The 23,553-nt window shown below is 34.3% G+C and overlaps 1 protein-coding gene and 1 pseudogene across 1 annotated transcript in view; one reads left to right on the top strand and one right to left on the bottom strand.

Moving 5' to 3' along the window:
• The window catches only part of LOC143303283 (hematopoietic prostaglandin D synthase-like), a 45,316-nt gene extending 22,685 nt beyond the window's left edge, over nt 1-22,631 (top strand). The window contains exon 4 of the mRNA XM_076622324.1: nt 20,455-22,631. Within this exon, the coding sequence (XP_076478439.1) occupies nt 20,455-20,627 (173 nt within the window). The 3' untranslated portion in view covers nt 20,628-22,631. The remainder of the gene's footprint in view (nt 1-20,454) is intronic.
• On the bottom strand, nt 10,168-12,409 carry LOC117162922 (glutathione S-transferase-like; annotated as a pseudogene).
• Nucleotides 22,632-23,553: the final 922 nt, after the last annotated feature.

The raw sequence follows: 23,553 nt of genomic DNA, 5'->3' as shown, positions 1-23,553 counted from the left end.
CAACAAATCCGATGGTCCCGTGCGCTAGACACACCCATCCTTAGCTTTCCTCCGACACATCATCGTCTCCCAGTACTGTACTGATTTTACATCCTTCGAACGGTCAACATCCTTCGAGCGGGTATACACACCCGCAGATCAGTCACTCACTCATCTCGTACATACGCACCAGTGTAACTATCCTCGTTATAAGTTGTGGAATAAACGGTGAAATATAACTTACTACTGTGTCATATTCATTCAACCACCTCTGTTATCTTAATCGAAACAGGGGAACGACTACTTCGCGGCGTCGATTCACCGAATCGTAGCGAGAATTTACGCCTCTCGCTGACGCGTTTTCCTCGCGACCGCGTCTCTCCGCGAACGGTCGTAACAGCAATCATTTTCTATACTAATATTTTCCCTCTGTACTCGCGATCAATTATAATTTTGTTTTCTCTTTTAACGAGACAATATTCTGATTACAAAGGATTAGTTGTTCAAAATTGCTTTTCATTTCTGGACAACTATAGCATACCAGGGTTTTCATAAATTTTCACTTCCCAACGGAAAGCGAAGGTAACGAATGAATGGTTCTACAACGAACGCTTCCACAACTATAAATCCATGTATATATATACATACATACATGTATATGGTTTTAATTAAAATGAACATCTTCTTCTAGCAAACTTATTTAAAATTCGTAAAAATATCACATAATAATATAAAACAATCAAGTAACATTTTAAATATTCCATTGAAAATTCTAATAAATTGTTTAATATAAGATCGATATAATTCATGCTGAATTCATTGTCTGATATCCATAATACAGGCAATTTATAATACAAAATTTTATTATAACTCTACATGAAAAAATTTCAATTATAATACTGTAGAAATATATTTTCCAGTTATTGTTCTAATATCATTATACTGAAGAGAAAATCTAGACTAGTCTCTGTCTTGAAAGATATTTTATACCCTGAAAGTACAGCGTTAAGACCCTGATTGAAACTTTTGAAGGGACTCTGTTGAAACGTAAGAACGCTGATTGAAAGTTCATCAGACGAGTCATTGAAACGAGTTTTCTTGATCGAATAGCAAGTTTGTCCTGCAGACAGCATTCCAATTGTGAAAATCGAGACCAAAGAAACTCAGGTGACGTGCATTAACCCTGAATCGATGACTCAAGCCGAGGTTGGAAAAATTTACAATTTGTTGGACAAAACAAGGCCAAGTTGACGAGATTCGTGAGCAAGTGGCTGGTTCGTTAATGATTTGGCGTTCGAATTTTCTTATTTCTATTCTAATTATCAAGGTCGATTAAACGATTGATCACGAATATTCGACGGAAATATTGAGAAAGAAGGCTCGATCTGTACGAATGTAAATCGTATTTTAATCAATGACTTGAGAAAGTGAGGTATTGATTGAAACTAAGATAAGTGATACTAATTCGTTTCGAGCGCGTAACAAATTACATCATCGGATTCATTGATTTGCAAATAATTCTATATTCAGTTCCGTATTTATAATCGAGCGTAGCGAAGATAAAATGAAAGGGACGTGATTATCCGAGGGTCTCACAACCAGAGGAAAATCGATGGGAACGAGGAAATCCTTAATTGTAGAAACTGCGTAGAAAATACCGTGGAAAATATCATATATATTTTAATAGAAATATTTTTGTACTTTTTTTTAAACATTAAAACTTTAGAGCTTTAGAAGCTTTATGTATTAGTATACGTATTTATACAGACTTTGAAATTCATAACAAATTTCTCTAGATAGATGCGGATTTTTTGTATTGTTTCGTATGTATACTTGTGTCACTTTTCTTTCTAACGATATTTAGTTAAAAAGTTCGTCTATATCATTTATAATAGATTTTGTTTTTATTTATATTAATGTTAATTTTATATTAATAAAAATCACTGAAATTTTCAGTATCATCATTATTTAGTATCATCGAATTTCTTTCTTCTTTATGTTCCATATTATTATTAAAATTCTCTAATAAACATTCAAGTATCCTATAGAATATTTCCATTATTTTTCACGTATTAATTGCAGTCATATTTTCCATATTTTATTATCGATAAAGTTTGAGTTGGTTCTTTAAATTCCTATTCAACATTCCAGCTAACCAGTCGATATCAATAACACGTGCCTTTCTTCCTGCCAGGATTTATAACTTATTCAAGCAGAACGTCACTCGACCAGATCGTTGAAAGCGTAGAATTCGATCAACTTCATACAACTCACATACAAACTGCAGATAATGCTAACAGTGGGAGGAAAATATGAGACTGCAAAGCGTATAAACCTAGTAGTTTATAAAAGCATTTACATATTTGCCACAGAAAATTTATATGTATGTCGAATATGTGTTATATAAAACATTCTGAAATTTCATTAGCATTGTAATGATTATATTGGTAAAGTTTGAAGCATTTCTGAAGATGCACATAGAAGTTACGAGATATTTAATGCAAACATTTATTTAGTACAAATATACAGCATAAATAGTTATCTTAAACATGTAATAAATGGTTATCAAATATCGGGATTTATTAATATAATAAATGTTTGACTATTTTTATAATTAAATATTTTTGTAATTACTGTGAAATATATAATTACGCTAAATAATTTTGTATCTTGTATATAGATTTTTAAATTTACTTAATTGAAACTCTGCATTATAATAACCGTATTTATAATTCTGACGTCATATTCGATATAATTATTATATGACTTTATTACGATCCTAATGAAATTCCAATATATTCATGAATATATAACAGAAACGTAATAATACTTTGTTGTACTAATTATGATACCATCATATATAATAAATATAAATAAATAAAAAATGTCTATAAATGCTAAGATACTTTTACGAGCCAACAGGCGAGAAGGAAGAAACGAAAGAAAAGAAAGAAGAGAACGAACGTTAATCAGTTTCGAAACGTTAACAACGTCCTTGCGTTGGACGGTGCTCGCGTTTATCGACTGGTCGCATTGCGAGATATCGGTCAGATTATTATTATTAATACGATCGTCTGTAATTTATCTTTGCTAACTGTGCCGCACGGAATCTTCGTTTACAATAAATGAGTTGTCGCTTTTGATCGAACGGTAACACGATATGAAATTACAGGGTGACGGAAACAGCTAGGAGAAAAGCGAATACTTTTTCTGCGCGAATAATGTAATGTTAAAGGCAGTAAACCTTGAGAGGCGAAGTGATGAAACGAGTGGTCTCAGAGAAGCTTCTTTACGTCTTCTTCTCCTTTCTGTATCCTTTCTATGAGAATAATATCTCGTCTTCAGAAGAGATCTCCTCGCCCTATCTACGCGTTGTAAAGGCAATACAAACTGAATGATACATATATTTAAAAAACGATATTTTGTTGGTTTTATGAATATTGATTTTTATAACATGAGGTTCTTCTACTGTTATTTTCTATTAAATTAATGATACATATATTTTAGAATGGCTGTCGCAATGGTGATGATGATGATGGTGATGATGATTTGCGAAAGAAGATGTTGAAAATTACAGACAGCATAAATAATATTTAGATTTCACGGAAGTTGATTTTTGTAATGTTACTAGTTACAACTAATTGAAGGTGATTCCGGATTAGAAGCAAGCCACTATTAAGTGGCTAACACGGTTGCTTCATTAAGAGCAATTACTCCCTATTTTACGGCAACTACAAACAGACGTTGTTCACTATGATATATTTCCACGTGTTTATCGCATCTTGTCCTGTTATGCGATTAAAGAGTTACAACCTTGCGTTTCTAATTTATTGGACGTATACGCACCAGACATTAATTTCGTCTACGTATTCGTGAAATTGCGAGATTCATTCATCGCGAAGGTCAGTTCAATTGTTCAAGATAACTTCTCATCGTTTTAATCTGTTTTCTTGTACGAAAATAGAGTAATATTTACTTGTCATTGCACTGTGGATATATATCGATATGTTCGTTCAGGAAGTCAATTGTTTTCATCGAATTAGACTCGACTTTCCGTAGAGAATGTTCGTTTCGACATAAATATGTATCTCAGGCTTATCGATCTTTCAATATCTACCATAAATAGCTTAACAAGGTAACACACGCTCGTGTTTGAATTATGTAAATGATCCTTTGACTCCAACGATCCGTTTATTCACAGTTAATTTATGATATTGCTAGTTACGCGTGATTCTACCTTTTGTATCTTTAAGAAATACAGGGTGATTGGTAATTGGTGGTACAAGCGGAAAGGGGGTGATTCTACGCGAAAAAAGAAGTCGAAAATATAGAATAAAAATTTATAAATTTAAAAATTTAAAAATTTAAAAATTTAAAAATTTAAAAATTTAAAAATTTAAAAATTTAAAAATTTAAAAATTTAAAAAATTTTAAAAATAACGTCAATTGAGACAACGATCTACAGTGAGATCCGTTATAACGAGACGTGATAAAGTGCACGCGTACCGAGCGAAAATTCAAAGTCGATTTTCTCGAAAACAAAGCCTCAAACGAAAAATTTTTATTCTATATTTTCGACTTCTTTTTTCACGTAGAATCATCCCCTTTCCGCGTGTACCACCAGTTACCAACCACCCTGTATAATTCGTAAATAGAAACGTATTCTTGTCGATAAGTATCGAAACACTTACGGAAATTTAAATGGGCTTGAACAATCATCGGGAAATTATTAAAGTCCTTGTTATTAGATCTAAACACGATTTAATCGTAGAACTAAACACGTTTGTTAAATTAATCTATATATTGTATATCTACTTTTTATATATTTGTAACTCAAATTTTTCTTCTTCATATTGCGTTAAGTTGCCCCAAAAGTTTCTTTCGTTTTATATTATTTTATTGAATTACGTATGATCTATTTTGTCCCAATGAATATAATTCAATAAAATAATATAAAACAAAAAATAGTATGCGTCTATTATCTCCTTACGAGACGAAAGAAATTTCTGCGACAACCTAATATATTGTTCCATTCTTTATTCACAGAATATTTCTTTTACAGATGATTCTTCTAAATATTATGTTTTTTATTCCAGTATTAGAATACGTTGGACCAAAGTGGAGGACATTCGTGGCGAATATGTCGATCGCAATATTCTTCACATTTGCAACTTGCATTCTACCCTGGATCGCCTATTATTTGGCCGACTGGAGGATGACCTGTATTGTCACCTCAGTTCCTCTTGTTCTAGCCGTAGGTACGCCATGGTTGATACCGGAAAGCGCTCGATGGCTGGTCAGCCAAGGTCAGATAGACAGGGCCATTAAAATCCTTGGTAAATTCGAGCGAATCAACGGCACCAAGGTGCCCGATGACATCTATAGACGATTCCGGGTAAATAAACCGATTACCGCAATCTTTTCCGTATTTTCTACTTTTATGATCTTTCCTGCTTTATGTGCGTTCTATAAATACCAATTTATATGCCTTTAAGCATATCATATAATCATTTTCTTTGAATAGAAGTCCAATTGGGTCTTTTACGTAATGAAAATTTGTTTACATCCTAGTAATTTTATATCTTATTCATCACCTAAATTGCCAGCGATAAATTGCTGTCAATTTCTGTTATTGTCTGTTATTGTCTATTTCTGTAATGTTATTTATTGAATTTGTATATTGTTTTTATCTTTGAAAATTTTTATACAAATAGATTAAACATTTGGAAACTGCTCAGTCTATGAATAGATCATGGCAATATTAACATTAATGTACGATATAAGGAGATAATCGACTTTCAGAGGTTTGATGTTTTATAAAGTAAAATGAAAAAATTTGCGAACGTCCAAGTAAACTATTTCGAAATGATCGTCTCATATAAATATAACATAAACTTTCTTCCGGATTTTATCGTAATCTTTGTACACATAACAGATTCACATAAATTTGTAAGAAAAACAGACAAACGACATTAACTAGTTAAAAATTTGCTAATAACAGGAAACCTGTGCCAGAATCTGCAAAGAGGAGGAAGCAGACAAAACGTACTCCGTGTTGGATCTATTTAGAACGCCACGACTACGGAATATCACGATTCTATTTATTGTTATTTGGTTCGTATCGCTATTAAACAGATATCAAATAGATTGACGTAAAATCGGAATTGTATCTTGTAAAAATCTCACGAACAGTTTTATATATTTTGTCTAAAAATACTTCATTTCTGAAGCAAGGAATTTGCTTCTCACATGAAATATGATAGCGTGCTTTTCTTTATCATATGAAATTGTTTTACGAAATATAGGATGGCGATTTCTTTGGTGTTCGATGGTCACGTACGAAACGTCGATAATTTAGGCCTGGACGTGTTTGTTACGTTCACGATTGCTGCAGCAACCGAGCTGCCTGCTGACACGTTCCTCACGCTCGTTCTTGATCGATGGGGCAGAAGATGGCTGGCGTGTGGTTCCCTCGTCATTTCTGGTATCTTCAGCATCTGGGCTTCTGCCGTTTCCAATAGTTCGTACATTTCGTTTTTATATATTCACCCTTCTATATTACTGATCAATCTTCTAAATAACTTAAGTCGATAATTCTGACTTAATCAGACGAATATTTTTCATTCGTATAACATTGTGCTTTTTGAAAGGAAGAAAATGTATATTTTGGAATATTTATAACATGCAAATGCTTGTAGATTATTTGCTACATTGCTAGAATAGTTTCCAAGCCCTATCATGTATCCGTTGTATAGATATTTTATTTCCCCTTCTACTGCTTTGATCATAAGATCTCTTCGTATTTCCGCATATATCAAAGGGCGTTGGCAATAGTCTTCAAAATGATGGGCTTCAGCGCTCCAGCAGTGCTATATGGCTTTCAGTAGCCGTAATCCATAATACAATCCCTTAGATTCAAATTGGCTAGATTAACGTTTTATAGATAAGAAGCTTATTGCTTGTGCTTAGCTTAGAGCTAAGCACGCTTATATTAAGCTTAGCAAATGCTTGTATCAACTATTGCAGACAACCAGACAAATTACAGACAGATAAAATAATTTCTTCCCTTTTTATTCCTTAAAATTTTCTAAAATTATTTCATGAAAAATTAGAATTAAAAACTAATGCTAAAATTTTTTCTTCAGGTATATATACAGCTTCTCTGGCAATTCTCGGTAGATTTTGGATAAACATTTCATACAATATCGGTCTCCAATATGCGGCTGAAGTATTACCAACTGTGGTTAGAGCTCAGGGTGTAGCTTTGATACATATAATGGGATACGTTGCTAGTATCCTCGCACCCTTCGTAGTCTATCTCAATGTTGTGTCCTCGTTCCTACCTCTTCTTGTGCTGGGCACACTCAAAATTATGGGCGGTCTTCTGACTCTCTTTTTGCCGGAAACATTGAATAAGGATCTTCCGCAGACGCTGCAGGACAGCGAGGATTTTGGAAAAGATCAGAAGATGTGGGATATACCTTGTATCGGAAGGTAAAATCACATAAAGGAACTTTCGGTCTCCTTTTTTCATAGATATTCACAGATCTTCAAGCTCGAAGTTCAAGATTCTCAAGCATTCTGTTAGATCTACATCTTCGTATGCTTTCGTATTACTTTCTTCTTAAAATCTGTTAAATCTCTCAAAAGAAAACTGGACTATCTTCTTTCTTCAAATGCTTTTTTAATCTTTTGAACAGAAGAGAAGGATCGAGTTGGGAAGTTATTCAAATCTTTAAGCGATTGGATTCAATATTTTTAAACGCAATGTTTTGACAGAAAACGCGAGGACGAAGAGACACCACCGGTCGCCATGTTCCGATCATTTTCTAAATGCAGTGCGAGGAATTCGATGAGAGCGTCGCTTCGCGGTGAGCCTTTAAGGAGTAGCATGCTACGGAGATCGAGTATAAAATCGAGGAAAAGCGTAAACTCGATCACAGAGGTCGAAAGGCTGTAGCGAAACGTTCACCACGAAGTACAATATTTGTCGCGTTGATCTCGAGCAAAGAATCTTTAGTCTTCCAAAAACGTGCAATACATGTATTAGAGTAAGACAAGTTACTGAATCCGGGAATCTTAAATTCCACCGTCATTAATATTCATTATCACAAAACAGTGGATTTTTATGCAATTATGGGTGATTCGAAGATACGAAAATTTATAGAATGCGTATGACGCAAAATTTTGTAAAATATCCAAAAGTACAGCACTATCGATGATATTTAATGGATAGAAACATACTTTTGCCCAAGTCCTTTCGATTGTATCAAATCTTTCAATTGTATTATTGTATCCACGAAAATATGCATTTGCATAAATATCCGCAATGCAATTATCATCGCAATTTTTCATCAACAATGATTGATTAAAAATTCAAACATTAGGCGAGCGAATAAGAATTAGAGTAAGAACGTAGGTTAAAGTAATTGTCGTAAATTGTCGTGGGTAGTTAATGTTAAAAATTAGTACTTTCCTTTGTTATAAAAGTTCCTGAAATTGTTCGTACAAAAGCTCCATCTTATAGAATATAGTGCAATAATCGTTATACTAGTAAAATAATAACATCATAAATATACAAAATATATTATCGAGATGAAAATAATATGGACAACGTGGTGTATGGCCACGAGTTTTGTACCTTGATCGATGCCAAGATAACAAATTATTATACAAAACAGTGAAGTATCCACGTCTGACATTAATATTGAGTATTACCATTACTGTAATTTAATTTTTAACCGATCCTGAGAATTCCTTAGAACGTAAAAAGTGTAAAATGTTACTGTGCATTTCAAGATTAAATGCACTGTAATTTAGAAACAGTTATGAAGCGGAAACAAATAATTTATTCAGAATAAGAATTCTACGTAATCATGTTAAAAAAAGACGTACTTATAACGCGTTTAAACTCCAAATATGTAAAGACAATAAGGGAAAAAAATTAAACGAAGAATCGTATTTTTTGTAAATTCACACAAGATTTTATCGAAAAAAAAATTAAGATTTTTTGAAGAACGTACAAGACGGAACACGAACAATAAATAAGGGATGTTAAATACAAAAAGTAGATTGAAATTTAGATTATGAAATATAAAAAAAATGATATTGCATAATTTACAATTATTTTCGATAGCTTACGTCAGTATGTTGGAGTGTAAACTATAAAATGTTCAAAAACTGATACCATTTAGACATAATTTAGAAAAACAATAAATTGCGGAAACCGATAGTTAAATCTCGATACGATCGATACTCCAAAACTCTAATCCTAATAATTACTCAACAATAATAACCGATAATTCATGTTGATTAATGTTTGAACTCCGTTTTTTTTCTGTATGTGTATACAAATTTTGTACAGTTTGATAAAGCGAAATTAAATTATCATCTTTTTGTACTACTTCAAACATTGAGATTTGTCATCTTCAAGGTCGATCACACATATTTTCATATTGCGGAGTTGCAAGGGTAATTAATTTTGCAATCGGTTTTCCTTTGATATAGATGTGAATACAAATAGCCATTGATTGACAATATACCGAAGCAATTCTAGTTTAATTTGAAGTCATCGATCCTTTGATATTTTTGGAAGAATAGTAAAAGTACAGAGAAAACAAGAAAAAATGGCGTTAACTAAAAGATAGCTCCAATGTATCTCATAAATATTATCTATGTATCATTTGTAAGATGTAAGTGACCAAGATATCGAATTATACAAAAATTGTATGTAATGATTAATACTTGAACGTTACTTACATTTATGTACATGAAAATTTGATCTTTTATTAACTAAGTTATTGATCGACAAAATGACTTCCTACATAATTCTCCGCCTGAACTGAAATGCATATTTTTTTTTACGCAAGCCTTATGTGTAGCTAGCAACGAGCAACCAGATTAATTACTTTACACACGGTCGTATCTTGTTTGCTGTAGGCGAGTTCTCTCGTGTAATCAACGAAGTACTCAACTTTAAAGCGATAACAGAAGAACATTATTGTATCGATAAAAATCATGCTTTCTTCAAAGAAATATGTAACTCGTATTTTTTTTAAAGCAACCCTCATAACGTATTGAATAAAATAATCATACATTTTTTTTTGTTCAACATTTGTAAAATACGATATTATCAAGATCACCAAGGAGGTAATCTTCAATTCTTAATGAATATAATAAAAAACATAATTAATGATTGTTTGATGGTTTTATTATTATCTCTATAATACAAAAGCACAACATCGTGTCAACAGTTTATATAGTTCGTATGTTTCTGTAGGAATACACAAATAATAGTTCTCTATCACAACGTAATCTAAAGGGAAAACCCTAACTAAATGACAAAAATATCGGTAATAGCTGGAACTAATGAATGTTAAAAGCAATCAGTATATTCCATACAAACTTCCATCAACACGATTCGTTCTTCGTTCTCTCAACACACTAAGACCGCAATCTTTAAACGCTTATAAAACCATAAGCAATCGTGAAGTTTAGAATTCGCTAACTGGGCGTCTCTCAATCCAGTTTTTGATCTTGGGCAGAAGGAGGACCTTTTTCTCCAGCAGCTTCAGATTCTCGTAATTCTCGATCAGATCAGACTTGTACATAAAGTTCAAATAATCGAGCAGAGCAACGAATGTTAAATCAGCCCAAGAGAGAGTACCATCGTAGAAGTAGCCGTCATTTTCCTTCACTTGCTGGTCCAAACGTTCTAAAATGAACGGCAGCGTCTCTTCAGCAGCCTTGCGTTTTGCAGCTTTGACCTTCTCGTCCTCCTCATAGTGGAAGGCGGCAATTTCTGAAAATTTGTTTTCAGTTAAATACTATTCGCTAATGTTATACTAACTTGAATACAGTGTTGTGCGAAATTTAAATGATACTGAAGATAGAATTACAATCCTTTTTAATCCTTTGTCTTGTATTGTTGACATACGTGTATCGTTCGATTAAATCAAATATTAAATCGGATTTCAACTAATAAATACCTGAACAGATATGTACTATCTGCTATCAAGATTCTCATAAGATTTATGCAAAACAGCACTGGATACTCACTATGACGAATATCATGAATAGTATCAACAGTGGCATCAATATGAAGATTTGCCCAGTCAGTCTTTCCAGCTAAGTCATATTGTTTGGCTAAGTAACGGCAAATAGCTGTAGACTGAGCAACCTTCCTTCTATCAGCTACGAGCATAGGAAGCAGGCCATAAGGAGTCACTAAAAACATACAACTAATAGAATCAAAGATTCTATCGAACAAACAGATTATGATGCTTCTTAAATATCTAGCTTCCTGTTATCTGTTTTGGAAAGATATAATTTAATTTATTGATAATTTATCAGCAAACAAAGGGCATTGTCTCCTTAACAATACCTATTGTTCTCCCACATATCTTATAGAGCAATGGAGAGTAAACAATAATCTCTGTTATACTCTGCATAATTGTGTTCTACTTTATTTAGCTACTTTAGTTAAATTAGGAAAGATGAGATTTAAGAAACAGAACTTCTTTAAATTTTAAGCTTACAGGGCTTTATTTCTGGCCGGACGTCCTTTTTGATACGTTCATCTTCAAATGGAATACTAGCATAGCTGAAGAAGAACGGATTGGTTCTGCCAATGCCGTAACTGGGAAGTAAGTCAATTTATAGAGCGGCATCTTCCTGGAAGTATAATATATACAAAGTAAAAACAAAGAATCATTGATGACAAGAATTATATTATTACAAATTATGAAGTATAAGACAATTTAAGTAAAAAGCATCAACTACTAACTACTCGCATAGCTATTTGTATCTTTATATTTTAATATAGCTTAGATATAAAAAGAATATTATTTTTGGATGTAATAATGTATAAACTTGCGCCAAATATTATAACGAAATATTGCACTTTCTATTTAAGTAGGATAGACATATTACCGGCATTTATCTTTTTTCTATAGCAATGAAATTGTTTATAAAAAAGTTTATAAGAAAACTATCAATTAATGCAAACAACGCATTTCAAAATATTAATTACATTCGCGCGATTCGTTATCCCTAGTATTAATTTAACCATATGGTCCTATACACCCAAGACCCTCTAACAGTAATTTAGTACCATTACTAGTCGTATGTACAATGTATGTTTGTATACAACTTTCGTAACTACAAAACATTCAGCAGTGATTATATATTCTTCCAAACATAAGAAACATTTTCTAATTGCATACTTAAATTTATCGATCAATTATGAACATATGATAACATTTATTTCTTTCAACTACTAATTTTCAAATCCTCTGCTGTTCCGTTAATTGAACGACGCGCCGACTTTTCGTACAAGTATCTTGTATCTTATCTGTATTATTTAGTTATCAATAAAGAAGAAACATTTTCTAATTGTATATTTAAATTTATCGATCAATTATGAACATGTAATAACATTTATATCTTTCAACTACTAATTTTTAAATCATCTGCTGTTCGGTTAATTGAAGGATGTCGGCTGTCTGTAGAAGTATTTCATATTTATTATTTAATTATGAATAAGGAAAAAACATACAAAATATAGCTTTTAAACGGTTTATTATTTATAAAGAGAAACTTTGACTCGAGATATATATACTATATATATACTATTTACTTACAATTTTTTTTTTAAGACTTCAAAGTCGAAACAAGCACAGGAAATTTCCAAGCCGGTTAACAGAAACTTGAATGAGACAAAAATAACCTTTAGATATCTATATGTTCTTCTTCCCCTCTGTTGCTTCCACGTAACTCTTATCCTATTGGTGGAGCTGTGCTGATATGTGAAATTATGTCTACATAAAAACATCCGGAAAGACTCATTGAATGATTTTATAGTTTAAGGTTAATAAATTTCCATAAATTAAAGTTGAAAATTTATGAGAACATGTTTTCTGTAACAAAACTTAGTAAAAACAAACTAGTAAGGTTTATAGATTCTTTAATGATTATGTACGTATTCATAAACTATTTCGATAAACATCGTTGGATAAAACGTCGAACAACACACAACATTGAAGCGCGACATTTCAAATTCAAGGACAAATATTGCGAACAAATGATATTAAATTTACAATAATCTCATGTAAGAAAAAATAAAAGGGATAAAGGTAGTACAGAAGATAGAAAAATCTATAAAACTGGTGGCTGGGAAATAGAAAATATATAAATTTATGTTATTAGAGTTTAGTACTTCTGTCGATCAATGTGTTACCACCGTTCGCGGAGAGACGCAGTCGCAGTAGCGAGAGGCGTAAATTCTCGCTACGATTCGGTGAATCGACGCCGCGAAGTAGTCGTTCCCCTGTTTCGGTTAAGATAAGAGGTGGTTAAATGAATATGACACAGTATAGTAAGTTATATTTCACCGTTTATTCCAACAATTTATAACGAAGGCAGTTACGCTGGTGCGTATGTACGAGATGAATGAGTGACTGATCTGTGGGTGTGTCCTACCCGGTGGAAGGATATTGACCGTTCGAAGGATGTAAAATCAGAACTGTCTTGGGAGACGATGCTGTCTCGGAGGAAAGCTAAGGATGGGTGTGTCTAGCGCACGGGACCATCGGATTTGTTGGTGACGATTTTAGTTAGGATTTTAGTTCAAGCTGAGTTGACCGTGATTCAATTCACGAATATCGGAGAGGAAAAGTCGTAATTCACAATATTACACACAATAATACCTTCACATAAAGGAACACAGCTCAGATGAGGCTTTTTATAGTTAAACTTTAAACGTACTCATAGAAACGAAATTTTTTCTTTAAATAGAACTGTTACATTTTACGACACGTATAACATCGAACATTTACCAACATAGCGATGCCAGCGTACATATATATATACTGGTGTACTGGTCATCTTTTTTCCACACGTTTTTAGCTTTTTAGCTGTTTGTGAATGGGCGCCTAATCAGCCAATCAGAAATGGCTGGTATTCTATGAATTCTTTTCTTCAATGCTTGAAGAGCTGGATATTTATCCAAAGCTGGTGCCCCAAACATATACTCGAAATTTTCAAGGGCCGCTGCAAACACGAAGTCCGCCCATGTCGTCTGAAAAAAGGTTTGTATACATTTATTTTGTACCTCCTCTATTAAACAATTTATTTAATTTACCTTGAAAAATGTGAAAAATCGAACTCTTAACTAAAGATCACTAGCTTTTTAGGAAGAATTTGGATTTTTATTTTATTGTCAGAATTTAATGGATAATTTTAGAAACTTCAACCTTTGGAGGTATTTGTTAATTAAAAATGACAAAACTGGTATTATGTAAAAAAGAGTAATGTGTATCCTGAATCAATGTCGAATGGAAATTAGACAGTTCTATAAAAATAATCCTTCTCACGATTCCACAACTTCATAGCTTAATTAAATACAATTCTTCGGCGATATAATTACAAATACATTTACAGGAATTGTGTAATATGATAAATATCTCGTTAAAGAAATTGAAATCGTAAACTGTAGATTCTAGTATTCTTTCACTTTCATGTTTCCTACGAGCCCTTCAATCGCTAAATATTTTGCAATGAAACACGTATTATTAAACAACATAGTCATACTAAATTAATTTAATGTGACTATTTATTATTGTTATATAATAACACAGTGATGAAAGAAATAAACTGGTCAAGTAATCTAAGGGACGATAATACGTATCTATGTCAGTGACAGTGAGAAAAATTCAGATATCTGTACTTAAGTGATTACACTTATAAGTATCATTATATATTATATAAATATGATATTTCGAATGGTATCATTTATCACTCATTAAACAAGAGTGTCATATCCAGAGAAATGATTTTACATATCTTAATCTTTGCTTTGATTACGATAGTAATAATTTCTATCAAACTTGATGAGGAAGATACATGAATAATTATCTAAAAGCTGAAAATCTTGGCAAATTCATTTGTACATAAACTAACAGGAGTGAATTTTAAAGATACACTCTGCTCTCAACAATTAAAGCTGTCTTGTCGCAACAAAGTTTCAATAATTTTTTATGGACAACATGGCCCAGTTTGCACAAAGACTAAAAATTTTAACATTAAATTTGGATAAAAAATCTTACGGTAGAAGGAATGATATATCCTTTATTTTTGCCAATAATGTGGTCGAATTTAGTCAAGTAAAATGGTATTGTTTCGATCAAAAGTTGATTCTTCCTCGCTTCCTTCATTTCAGGATTCTCCTCCATGCGATAGTAGCAGATATCTGAAACGTATATGAAACCAACCGTTACGTTCATTTGTGTTTTTCCCCCCAAACGAAGAGAAAATAAGTTGTGAAAGAAGGAGTAGTCTCTCATAGTTCCTACAATTTCTTCATTCTCTTTGCTTTCTTCAATATTGCCTCAACAAGTTCCTGTGGTCACGATACTTGAAATGTATACAATGTTACCAGCGTGGAAATTGTCTTGGAAACTTGGAAAATCTTTCAAGAGGAACGACATTGCTAACTGAGATTCGAGAAAGGAAAGGTAAGTAAATCCTTGCTTCTACCTAGAGCTTTTTTATTTACTTCTGACGAGTAAAGTACTGTTATTAAAATTTGATTAAAAGTACCAAGAATGTCGAGATATAAACAACCATTTGTGGAAAGGTCAGGAGAAGCAGAATTATCGAATAAACGTTATATAACTCTTAGTGATTAAGTAAGAGAAGAGAAACGAGAAAAAAGTCTTTTATCTAGGTCTTAATAAAGTATACTATATCTATCTAATTGTATACTTAAATTTATCGATCAATTATGAACATGTAATAACATTTATTTCTTTCAACTACTAATTTTTAAATCATCTGCTGTTCGGTTAATTGAAGGATGTCGGCTATCTGTAGAAGTATTTCATATTTATTATTTAATTATGAATAAGGAAAAAACATACAAAATATAGTTTTTAAACGGTTTATTATTTATAAAGAGAAACTTTGACTCGAGATATATATACTATATATATACTATTTACTTACAATTTTTTTTTTAAGACTTCAAAGTCGAAACAAGCACAGGAAATTTCCAAGCCGGTTAACAGAAACTTGAATGAGACAAAAATAACCTTTAGATATCTATATGATCTTCTTCCCCCCTGTTGCTTCCACGTAACTCTTATCCTATTGGTGGAGCTGTGCTGATATGTGAAATTATGACTACATAAAAACATCCGGAAAGACTCATTGAATGATTTTATAGTTTAAGGTTAATAAATTTCCATAAATTAAAGTTGAAAATTTATGAGAACATGTTTTCTGTAACAAAACTTAGTAAAAACAAACTAGTAAGGTTTATAGATTCTTTAATGATTATGTACGTATTCATAAACTAGTTCGATAAACATCGTTGGATAAAACGTCGAACAACACACAACATTGAAGCGCGACATTTCAAATTCAAGGACAAATATTGCGAACAAATGATATTAAATTTACAATAATCTCATGTAAGAAAAAATAAAAGGGATAAAGGTAGTACAGAAGATAGAAAAATCTATAAAACTGGTGGCTGGGAAATAGAAAATATATAAATTTATGTTATTAGAGTTTAGTACTTCTGTCGATCAATGTGTTACGACCGTTCGCGGAGAGACGCAGTCGCAGTAGCGAGAGGCGTAAATTCTCGCTACGATTCGGTGAATCGACGCCGCGAAGTAGTCGTTCCCCTGTTTCGGTTAAGATAAGAGGTGGTTAAATGAATATGACACAGTATAGTAAGTTATATTTCACCGTTTATTCCAACAACTTATAACGAAGGCAGTTACGCTGGTGCGTATGTACCAGATTTTTTTTTTTTTATTTATTTGTTGATATTACAATCAATTCTCGCGTTGAGAATATGTACGAGATGAATGAGTGACTGATCTGTGGGTGTGCCCCACCCGGTGGAAGGATATTGACCGTTCGAAGGATGTGAAATCAGAACTGTCTTGGGAGACGATGCTGTCTCGGAGGAAAGCTAAGGATGGGTGTGTCTAGCGCACGGGACCATACGGATTTGTTGGTGACGATTTTAGTTAGGAGAGTGAAGGAAGTGGCTTCGTTGTTAATTGGTTAACGAAGGGTCTTAACCGCCCTCGAGAGAAAGTGGTTAGTGGGAGGAAAGTTGCAGCATACGTGAGAAAAACTAACTTTCCCTTGTCCAGTCGGGGTAGACAATAGTCTTTAGAAATTCTTCGGAAACAGACGTTTGTTTGGTTTGAAGGACCTTTTCTAGGAAATCTATGAGATTTATGGAAGGTACTTGAAACTATGGAGGATACGCTGCGAGTATCCGGTGACATCTCGTTGCCATATTGCTCGCGGTGCGACGTAACAAAATGGAATAGAAAGATTATACCACAGACGAAATTATACTTTATACTTTATTATACTTTATACTTTATTATTACATTACATCAATTGACATCTTTGGAATTACAACGATTCGATACACATTTTAACGTTTTAAACGTTTTAACGTTTAACATTCTAACATTCAGTTAGAACTTTGTATTGATTAGAGATATTGTAACGACCAGAAATATCGATACATATATCAATACTTTTACCTCGAAATTCGTAGATTCGTACTCTTCATTGTCCATACAAATTGTGTCATATATGTCCAAACCAAATTTAATTTCCAATTTAAAACCAAAATTCTTTTTCGAAAATGGCACTTCCAATTCTTCTTATTCTCACTATTTAATTGCTAGCCGTATCAAGTAACAACGAAAAAAATAATAATATCTAAACGTTAAGCAGGTCCATATTTTGGGGGATACAATTAAAAAAGTAAATCGTCGGTGGAATATTGTTTCACCTATCAAGAATTTTGGAAGATATAATTAGAAAGGGTAGAAAATTGTTCTCCTTATCGAGCATTTTTTAAAATATAATTGAGAAAGTGGAATCTGGATAGAAAATTGTTTTACCTACGAAGCATTATAAAAAGTAAGTTTAATAAAACTATACCTTGGATATTTCATATATTTTTTTCATATTATACGCATTCGTTAAAATTTTACACTCCCAAACATCCTGCTATACTTGCACAAAAAAGCGCAGTCTAGTAATATCCCCCTCACTGCTCCTCGCATTTTCTTTCTAATCATCTCTCGTTCGCTTTTCCTGATATTATTCTCAGCGTAAGTTCAGAGTGGCGGTTTTTAAACTCAGGAACGCGCGGCTGTTCGTTAAATGAAATATCAAACGTAAGAATTGCCGCAGTCTTAACGCGAGATAATTCATTTCGTGGCACAGAGCGCACGTCGTTGAATATTAATTCATATCTCATATAAGTTGCGAATAAAAAAAGCAGATAAAAGAGGACAAAAATCCGATAATTACCGCGAATCTTTACGCAATTTCAAGAAATACAAAAGAAATTTGTTTGTAAGCATGCTACTAAGTATTATTAGAAGTACTGTACTTTCGATATTTTACATATTCTTGCATATTTTCTACATTTTTCTGTATTTTTGTATCCTTAAACTTTCCGTAAACGCGTAAACGTCTGCGTTCTGACAATGACAAGGAAGATTCTACTGATAAAAATAAAGCATCGAATTTCACCGAACTCTCAGAAATGTAATTCTCAGATCACATAAATTAAAAAGAAAGAACAAAAGAAAATACAAATATATATATATACATACGTAGCCACAAATCAATTTGGATCACGACAGATAAAATAGGTAGCAATAATGTCTCCACGAACATTATCATAATTTATTGGAATTTACATAAAAGCCAAAGAATGCTATTGTTTCAATGACACGGCGTTTTGTCGAGTTAGATAAATACGAATTGTGTGTTTGAACAAGTGTTCGGTCGTGTTTCACGCGACGAAAAAGGAAATCACAAGACAAGGTGTCGCCTCGTTGGAAGCAACAAATCGCAATACGAGGGTGGAAATTGGGTGACACCGGGAGGATTACGAGGGATGAGAAATCTGTCGAGAGCGTGAAAGGCTCGCGGTCACCGGGTTTCTCCAGTTCTGTCGCTTTTAACGCCGAGTTCTTCCGCTTCGAGGATAGAAGCTGCGAAATATCGAGGCCATTGTCCAAAGATTTTCAAGAATATCCGATGCAACGTCTTGAAATTTACGAGAGCAAGTCTGATAAATTCTTATCTCTGGTCCATTCGTGGCCAACTTTTTAATACCCTCGTAACTTGTAACGACAAATAAAAATATTGGTACAGGCCAATTTTTTTTTGGATAAAATCTTGTGTGAATTTACGATTCTTCGTTTAATTTTTTTCCCTTATTGTCTTTACATATTTGGAGTTTAAACGCGTTATAAGTACGTTTTTTTTTAACATGATTACGTAGAATTCTTATTCTGAATAAATTATTTGTTTCCGCTTCATAACTGTTTCTAAATTACAGTGCATTTAATCTTGAAATGCACAGTAACATTTTATACTTTTTACGTTCTAAGGAATTTTCAGGATCGGTTAAAAATTAAATTACAGTAATGGTAATACTCAATATTAATGTCAGACGTGGATACTTCACTGTTTCGTATAATAATTTGTTATCTTGGCATCGATCAAGGTATTTAATATACAAAGCGTACAGATTAATAAGAATTTTAATTAATCCTTCTTCTATAGTATTCGCCGTTCCTTTCGAGCTCGTACCAATTCAAATAGACTTTCGAATAGATTTCAAAGATTTGTCTGTTCAAATAAAACGCGATCTTTTTTATTTCCCTATCAGTCGTCCCGTTACTGTTCCGTTGTTTCCAACAGATTGCAGATTCGTTTAAAAAACATTTGTAACGAAAAACAAACCCACTCGCAGAAATGTTATTCAATATCGCATTTATAACTTTCATAGACATCCTCCTCTCATTGCTATCATTGTAAACAGATTGAAACTTCGTTTGCAAACACTCGCGATTAAAAAAAAAAAAAGAAGAATTAATCTTAAACAATTTTATCTTGTGCTCCATTTATAATTTTCATAATTGTCTTCCCGACGTTGTATCATTTTAAATGGCTTTTTTCTATCCATCTATGTTGCAGCGAGATCAACGGTCCTAATTACTAAATTGCACGATGTGTTCATACAAATTCACTTTTTACGAACGCGATGAAACGAAATGAAACCTAAGTAGAGATTTGTTTTCTCATCAAGTATAACGAGTTTTACACTTTGGATAGATTGCCTCGTTGTGAGAAGGTCTTAATCGTTTATAATTGCGATTAAGTAATTGCAATAAGTCATATTTTTAAGAAACGTTCTCACATGCTGTCACACACTCTAATTAGAAAAGGATCATGAAACATTCGGTTTATGATATTATTTGTTTGTAAATCTTCCTGCTTCCGGAAACTTTTTTAAATATGAAAATATTTATATACAAAATTAAATATTTTTTTCAATATCAACACTTCTTGCGTTTATGTTGTCCTAGTCAGAATTATATTATTTCGTGTATCCTGTTGCTTTTTATATGATAGTCCTCCCGTTGGCCGCGGATTCGTTATCAAGCCTGAGGCCCTCGTCACTAGTGTCACTATCGACAATAAAGGTACCCCACCCGCGACCGGACGATGGAGAACTCCAACACGGAATCGCAATCTCCCGCGAGCCCTGCCCGGGAGGGCGCCTCGAGCTCGGACTCGGAATGTGACTCGAGCTCGGATTCGGATTCAGACTCGACATCAGAAGTGGCATCCGAACACACGTTGTCGGCACGGGATCGTAAGAGTATCGTGCGCGCACTAAAGCGGTCGCTAGGGAAGAAGAAGAGGAAGAAGAAGAAGAAGAAGAAGAAGAAGAAAGGACACCGGGCAACCTGGGTATCGCTGCCGCGCTTCAACCCCGAAGCCGCGGACGCAGATCCAGCCGCCTGTGCACAGCCGTCGGCCTGCTCATGAGGGACCACCGCCTGAAAAACAGCGCACTGTATTCTGCCCTAAACCGTGCCCTAGAGGGTCCGGCAGCGTACTGGCTTACGCAGATAATGAACGGCGACGAGCTCACCTGGCCAGATTTTAAGGAACAATTCGCCGCGCACTTCGGTGGCCAAGAAGTAGCAGCCGCGTCGCTAATCAAGGTAGCCGAGGAACTACCGCGGGACGGCGAAACACCAGGAGCGTACGGAAATCGTATCATCACCCTCCTGGGGTCGAAGTGGCGAAATTCAACCAGGAAAGAGGTACTCGCCGCCACCGCCCTCCATCTGCTGGGCTCGCGCGATGAACGTTTTAAACGATTAGCGCTCACGAGTGACATCACGTCGGTGAAACAATTCCAAAGAGAAATGAAGCCCTTCCTATACACGGAGTGGCCAACGCCCCCGCCGTGGAGGTCATTAGCGAGCTCCGGAAACAAACGAGGCAGGTCACCCGCCCCCTGGACCAGGTGTGGCCACTGCGGTATTTACAGACATCCGACATTCGAATGCCGCAAGAGGGCGAAGTGGTAACCGAAGGAGGACCCCCGACGTCCGGAGGAAAGCTGACCGGCTGCACCACCAAAAGCGTTGTGCTTTCACTGCCACATGCCGGGACACATCGCGTCTTGCTGTCCATCGCGGCGAGAAGAAAAACATTGCCCCGAGGACGAGCGCCGGGTCGATGCCTGCGTGGTGGAAGGCCCGACGGGTAGACTAAGCCAGCAGGCCACACACGAGGACGTGTAAGTGTCAGGATGGCCGAGTCGGAGACAAAAGGACGCCGGGGCCCCTGTGGAACTTCAGGACAACACCCTAACCTTGCAACCTAGAGCCTAATATAGCCATAACGAAATAATCGCAAGTATCCAAACCGATAGTAATCGTACGTCGATCGGAGGATCGTGTGTACTGAGACACTCGACCGGAGTCTTGTTTCGGTGGCGTCGTTGGGATGACGAGCAGTCTTGCTAGAGAGCTGATCGGTGAAGGAAGTCGAGTGCCTTACGAGCAGGGAGTGGTGCACGTGTGAGTTAGAGCAAGGGAACCTGTCCTCCCGTTGGTCACGGATTCGTTATCAAGCCTGAGGCCCTCGTCGCTAGTGTAACTATCGACAATAAAGGTACCCCACGCGCGACCGGACGATGGAGAACTTCAACGCAGAACCGCTACCTCCCGCGAGCCCTCCCCGGGAGGGCGCCTCGAGCTCGGACTCGGAGATTCAGACTCGACATATATATTATTATATATATTATATATACTATTATATCTATATAATATATGTATTTATATCTATAAATATACGTATAAATATATCTATTTAAAAAAATAAAGTTGACCTTCATATATCGCCAATAATATCGCGTGCGTATAAAGAAACTAATTACATTTAATTATTACATTTACATACATTTAACTATTATTACATGCATTTACATACATTTAATTATTATTTTTTTCATAATTATATCTCGTTTGAAATATTTTTCGACATAATTAATTGTTTCAAAAACACATATTCCAGCCTTCTAAATGATTTATTTTGCGTATTATACGAATTATTCCATCTATAAATAAATTGTTCTCTATACACACAAACACGCACACAGTCTGTTAATTACACGAGTTAATTGTATCATTTTTCTCGATAAGTTGACAGAGCAAGGAAAATGAGCGACGAACCTACCTACAAACAAATCTACTTCAATGCCCGTGGTCGTGCCGAACATATACGGTACATATTTGCATATACTGGCATCGAGTATACCGACGAGAGGATCCCCGAAGAACTCTGGCCTGAATACAAGGATTGTAAGCGTGAAGAATCGATTTTTACTTTCATCGTTCAACTCTCAGGTATCTACCATTTACTCAAACTTTTCTGTATATAAAACTTTCGTTTCACGTGCAGGCTAAACTTACTTAAAGTAAAATTTCATACGGAATAAAGTCGAACTTTTCATTAAGTTTTGCTTCCGTAATATCGTGTTTATCGAATACCAACTTAATTCACTTACGATTCTCGAATTTTTGTGTTGCAATCTTTATTGTTTTCAATGAATCGAAGCATTTCGAATATTTTGAGAAAACCGTAAATAGGTGACTTAAAATAGGAATACAAAAATACTTCTACGTTTCTCGTTAATTTAAAAATTTTTTAGGACTTGTCGGAAAAAAAGGATAAAAAATTGAAATCAGTTCGGAAATGAACAAGAACATAGCTAAAAAGTCGAAAGAACAAAGCAGACATAAAATTCGATCTTCCGTTGCGACATTTCTATCGTAAATAGTATAATAAAAGTTTTACGCAACCTAGTCTTCGATATAATCTTATATGTCGCTTGCAGATAGAGAAACCAAAAATCAACGTAAGTCTGTAAATCAATCCTGTCGGTGTAAAACACAAAATTACGTTCGCAAGAGACATTCGATTTATATTCCTTGCATTTCAATTTTCATTACAAGAACCGTGTACATTTTCTAATATCTTTTCCGTGTCTGGTATTATGCGACGTGAATTTTTTATTCGCAGTTGTAAGTCCACTATCATTGCATAAGGTCTTCCTTATGCAATGCTGCAAAACGATACTGATCGTTCCTCGTACATTCAGTACACCGCATCGGACAGATTCGTTCCTTTCCGTGAGAATTACAAATTTTA

Source organism: Bombus vancouverensis, chromosome 10 (genome assembly GCF_051014615.1).
Source record: "Bombus vancouverensis nearcticus chromosome 10, iyBomVanc1_principal, whole genome shotgun sequence".
Classification (NCBI taxonomy): domain Eukaryota; kingdom Metazoa; phylum Arthropoda; class Insecta; order Hymenoptera; family Apidae; genus Bombus; species Bombus vancouverensis.
This window is presented reverse-complemented; position numbering and strand designations above follow the sequence as displayed.